Source organism: Oculina patagonica, chromosome 2 (genome assembly GCF_052425735.1).
Source record: "Oculina patagonica isolate OP01 chromosome 2, crgOcupat, whole genome shotgun sequence".
In the NCBI taxonomy this organism is placed as follows: Eukaryota; Metazoa; Cnidaria; class Anthozoa; order Scleractinia; family Oculinidae; genus Oculina; species Oculina patagonica.
In genome coordinates this window covers 5,424,664-5,429,723 of record NC_135759.1, presented here as the reverse complement: position 1 = coordinate 5,429,723, position 5,060 = coordinate 5,424,664, and the positions used below count along the sequence as shown (strand labels likewise).

The window sequence follows — 5,060 nt, the reverse complement described above, 5'->3', positions numbered from 1 at the left end:
CTCTTCTCGTCTTACCCCTGGTTGCTATTCGTTTACAAAAGCAGCCTTTTGAAGGTTTTGTAGCGGATTTAAAACACGTGGAAACGTCTTAAGTCAGTCTACGTTTTATCGACACTAAAAGCAATTCGTTTAACCCAGGCAGCGGGTTGCCTACTTATCACCCAAACTTATCTGGCACTCAACTGTGTACTCCATTGGTCTTTAAAATATCTCTTAGCACAGGCAAATGCTTTCCATTAACCTAAAATTTCCTGTTTTACTAACGATAAGCGACTAATTCAATGTCAAATTGCGGTTTTTATTTGTCCATGGCTTCCACTCAGTGCAAATGGTCCAATATTCGCTTCGCGTGGACACTTGAATTTTTATAACACGAGCAAACAAGCTTTTAACTTTGCACGTCCACCATATAACCCCATCCCCATCCCTTCTGCATAGGAGTCCTGCAGAGAAACACAAGTATTTGTTTTTTTTTTTTTTTAGGCTGATGTTGTGGGCTTGGACCTTTCCCAAGTGAATAATGATACCATTAAAATTTTGTCTTAAACATCACTTTTACCATGAATATTTAATCATCTTTGTTCATTGCATGAGATTGCCTGATAGACGAATATCCTTGTTTTTTACAATTTGTGTTTTCGACTTTTCTTTCAGGAAATTTTCAATTTATGTTATACCCATAAGACAGTGATAAAATTCCCTATTTAGTCACACTTTTAATCATGTTGATCTTTTCGAACCAATTCTTCATCCTGACTCTTAGCTTTCTTTTCTCCCGTGACAAAATCCACTCCGGTACCGGTGACTATAGTTCACCTGTTTAAAATGCCATGCGGTTAAGAAAAGTAAATCGCTTTTAAATGGTAGATTCAGTGATGTAAATTAAGCAAAGCAAAACACGACTCCCGTTTTGCAATTTTGTTGAGAAGAAATTTATCCTAAACCCATTTTTTGTTTGAAGTTCTCTGTTACTTGGTCCAAAAATGAATAAACTCTATTACTAATTTTAATCGGGAACATTATAATTGCGCCGTTATCCTAAGATATATTGGTCGCTCAACTTTCGCTCACTCTTTAGCTAGTCTGATAAAGGCTTTTTTCTTTTATCTGCAGATAAAAACATTAATGAGCGAAAGCTCTCCGGCCTTTTCACAAATTCCCGATAACGATTACGAATCAGTCCTCCGCTCTTTGTAATGCTAAATCCGTGACTCCTTTGTGAATAGTGACTCAAAACCATTTTCTCATCTTTCGAAAGTTCAATAAAAGGAATAATTAAGTTTTACTGGGGGTGAAGTAATTCATTAACACTTTCGAGGCATCGAGAGCGCTCGTCAAATTTAAGTGAGCAACCAAAAATCTTCCTCGTCGTTTTCCCGCCGCGCGCGACTTTCATAGAATATGAATAATTTATTGAGAAATGATATCTTTTGAGAAAAACAAAGCCATGAACGACCGTGATACTAGGTTTAAATTGGCAGCATTTGAAAGGCAGTGCACTCTCTTGTGGTGTGTAATTTACAAACTCTTTCTTTTATTGTAAATATTTAACTACACTTTAAAACCTATTTTACAATTTGGACCCACAAACTCTAAATTCACTAATCGATTTTGTTTTTATCCATGTGAGTTTAAAATAATCAATCATATATGCGTCCTCAGAGGAAAGCTGTCGGGCGTTAATGGCTCCTTTACCTCTCTCGTTTCATAACCAGATAATTACACTGTTTTTTTAGAATTCTACGAATTCGAACAAATTTGTGAAACTGTGTTTCACTCAGTAAAATTTCAAATGTACACCGATGATCGAAAGAAAAATAAGAGTCGTTCGATCGTAACTTAGCGTTAAATATTCCGTGCAACAAATAAAGTGGTTCATCTCTTAGCCTAATCGCTTTCAGTGTTGTATAAATAGGTGTAAATAACAACTGTAAACACAACACGGTCCTCTACAACCTAAATCAGCGAATCTAGCTTGTCAATTTCTAAACACTCAAAGAAACCTAGCCAAGAAACGGGGCATTCATATTCTCACAACATTCTTGCCAAATGAAGGCGATCATGTCCGGTGAGACATTTTTGCGAAGATATTCCCGTTAGATATCCTAGAGTTACGATATTACTTTCAGGTATCAAACAAGTCATCCCCGTTAGGTATTTAAATTATTGTCTAGATTTTGAAGAAAAGCTCTAAAATGTTTGCATGGAGACATTTCTAAGCCCAGAGTGGACTGTTTATTTGTCTGTGGAAAGTGAAGTAGTCACTTGCTACGTCATTCAGGTTCTCCTTCAAAAAACTTGTTATTATAGCAGGGACGACATTGACGGCGGTCTTAGATGAGGCGGCAAAAACTGTGAATAGTGTTGTTGATACTGCATAGCAGGGTACGAAGGGTGGTAGAATGAATATGGTGCATGAGCTGTCATTTCGCTAGCGCGACTCTGATCTCTGTACAGAATTGGAACCCGTACCATTCTCTGGTGGCTAGCTTGAGCCAAACTGGCGGCTTCCATTTCGGCAGCCAGTTGCCTTTTCCACTTGTTCCGTCGGTTTTGGAACCATATCTTAACTTGCGTCTCTGTCAGATGAAGCTGTGCTGCCAAACCGGCACGTTCCGACGAAGAAAGATACCTCTTCATTTCGAAAGTAGACTCCAGTTGATAAACCTGACTTCGAGAGAACACTGTCCGTGTTTTCTTCTTCCTGCGTTTCTTGTCGATATCTTTCTTGTCACCCTCTGAGGATCGATCGTCTTTTTCCAAGGAATCTGCAAGAGACAAGAGGTGAGTATTTTTGTGTGGTGGATAGAAAGCATGGTCCACCTTGGTTCGAGCACAATAACGCAACTCCTTTTACTATATATTACACCATTTACAACCCAGTAACCGGAAGCGCACATGCACGTTGCGAGATACTAACCTTCAACAGAAGTCCTGCTCCAGTCTTCAAAGTCGTATTCCATTCTTCTATCGAGATCTGCAGGGCTTGCATCAGGTCGGTGGATTTCGCAACCTTGTTTTCTTGTGAATTCTGAACGCTGTCTATCTAGAGTTCCTCCCGTCTCACTCGTGGTATCCGAGTCTCTCCTGACATTTTCCCTTGAGCTGCTGTTGTTCAGAATATTGGAAATCGAGAACGGGTTCGATCGCGCCTTCTCCTCCATAACTTCCCGCGTTAAAGTGTATCAGCGAATACAATTTGAAATTGAAGGAGTAATAACTTCTGTAGCTTAAGAAATGGCAAACAAAGATCGTTTGTGTTCGGCTGAATGCATTGGGGCATGCGAGGCGACAATTTAAGTCAGTGATAATGATCAGGAATAAAAATGTCAAACTTGTTAAACGGCTGACATGTAAATGCGCGTCTGTGATTGGTCCGGGGTGACGACTAATGGAACCACGAGAAAGCACGAATAATCATCTCCTCCCCCTCCTATACAAAATCCCAGGAAAACTGATAAGCGTTGTTTGTGATTGGCTTTTGGCCGCTATCAATTAGTCCAAGACACGTTGTCATTCTAAAAGTGTTCATGTTTTGTCTTTTTCAATTGGCTGAGGGATAACAATTCGACAATTACCTCCTTGGTGTCGGGCTACAATCATGAAAAGCTTTTCTGTTAAATGTATTCTTAGTTAAAGTGGACCATTTGTTGCTCCATGTCATAAACGGAGCGTTTAGTTGTGCGGTTAAGAAGTTGATTGGCCTCACGCCTACTAAAAACAAACATTCATCACGCCCCACGAACGATGTATCGCACTTGCTCTAAAACTCAAAAATCAAACAATGCCACACGCAGCCTCTTTGAAAAGCTACGAAGCCATGTGAGAACTTTTGGCTCGTAATAATATTAGAACGTGCGGCTTAGCAGTTTAAATTTACATAACACGTTCTGTTGAAAAGATGTGAGCGATAAGGTATAAAATAATTAAGAGCATCAGGGAGCTTTTAACGAGAGTTCCAGGCGATAAGAGAGTGCCACGCAAAAGGGAGGTGATAAAGAGCGTCGAGAAAAGAATCTTGTGAAGTACTACTAATGGTTTTCTGCCATTTGAGGTTGTTTCCACTCAAACTATTCTGATGACTTGATGATTGGCCTAAGTGACCACAGCTGGAAATTTTCATGAGATGCTAATGAAGTGAAAAGCAATTGGGTGATTGCATTCTGGGCCAACTTGTTTCGCCTAAGAGATATTAAGTCATTATTTCTTGACAGAAAAAGTGACATGATTGATGAATCGAAGATTGAAGATCTCAAACAGCAATTTAGAGCTGACGCTAATCAATACTCCTACCTGCCTTTCTCAGAACAAAAATAAAACGTTTTCAACGCCGTCTTGGAAATTTCTAAAAAATAGGTCTAAGTCATTTGTAGTGCTCTCTAGTCCACCCTTAATCCTTTTATTTAACCCTGAAAAAGGGGAAATTCAATAGATTTCAATAGCGAAAGGAATAAATGGAATCCCTTTAACAGTATTCGAGTAATAAAAAACCGATCTGCGCTTGAGAAGATCCAATATTATTATGTAATTCCTTCCTTTTCACCGATAAATGAGAAGGTAAACAATGAAAATAATCTTAAGACCATTTAGACCAAGTCTTAGAGTGGCTATCTATGATATTTATAGCCGCATAAGGCTGTATTAGAATATACTTACTTAAAGGGAGGATAATCTTTGGTCTGAGCTTAGTGAATTGCTTCAAAATCGACTTCGCTTTTGTTTGAAAATCTATCAACGCGCAATCAGCTAGCACTTAGTTAGCAGGCTATTCGCAAAATTCTCTGTCATTTATAACATTTCGTGACACTATGGCTTGATTGCACTAAAACGGCCACAAAAAGAGGAAATTGATTTAAAACATAAATACACCTTGAAGCGTTCATCTAGACAAATGAATAAAATTTCCGAGGACTTGAATAGCAACTGACATTATTATAATTTGCATGCCTCCTAAATCCATAAACCATTAGATGTGATTCGACTTAAGCTTTCAAAAACAATTCCTTTTAAAAAGCTTGTAAATTGACATTGTAAGAGCATTTGTGTGAGAAACATTCGCC

The 5,060-nt window shown here is 38.6% G+C and overlaps 1 protein-coding gene across 1 annotated transcript; it reads right to left on the bottom strand.

Annotated features, from left to right (window-relative positions):
• Positions 1–1,514: 1,514 nt before the first annotated feature.
• Positions 1,515–4,730, bottom strand: LOC144642834 (uncharacterized). Its single transcript, XM_078501923.1, has 2 exons — positions 2,921–4,730; positions 1,515–2,768 (listed from the first exon to the last, which is right to left on the bottom strand). Exons 1-2 carry the CDS (start codon positions 3,162–3,164, stop codon positions 2,305–2,307), a joined length of 708 nt encoding a protein of 235 aa, XP_078358049.1. The 5' UTR covers positions 3,165–4,730; the 3' UTR covers positions 1,515–2,304.
• Positions 4,731–5,060: the final 330 nt, after the last annotated feature.

Bases quoted from the DNA above. Each gene is read 5' to 3' on its own strand.
- LOC144642834 (XM_078501923.1), bottom strand. From the start codon at position 3,164: ATGGAGGAGAAGGCGCGATCGAACCCGTTCTCGATTTCCAATATTCTG. The intron at 2,769-2,920 runs GTTAGTATCTCG...TGTCTCTTGCAG, and splicing joins GAGCAGGACTTCTGTTGAAG to ATTCCTTGGAAAAAGACGAT.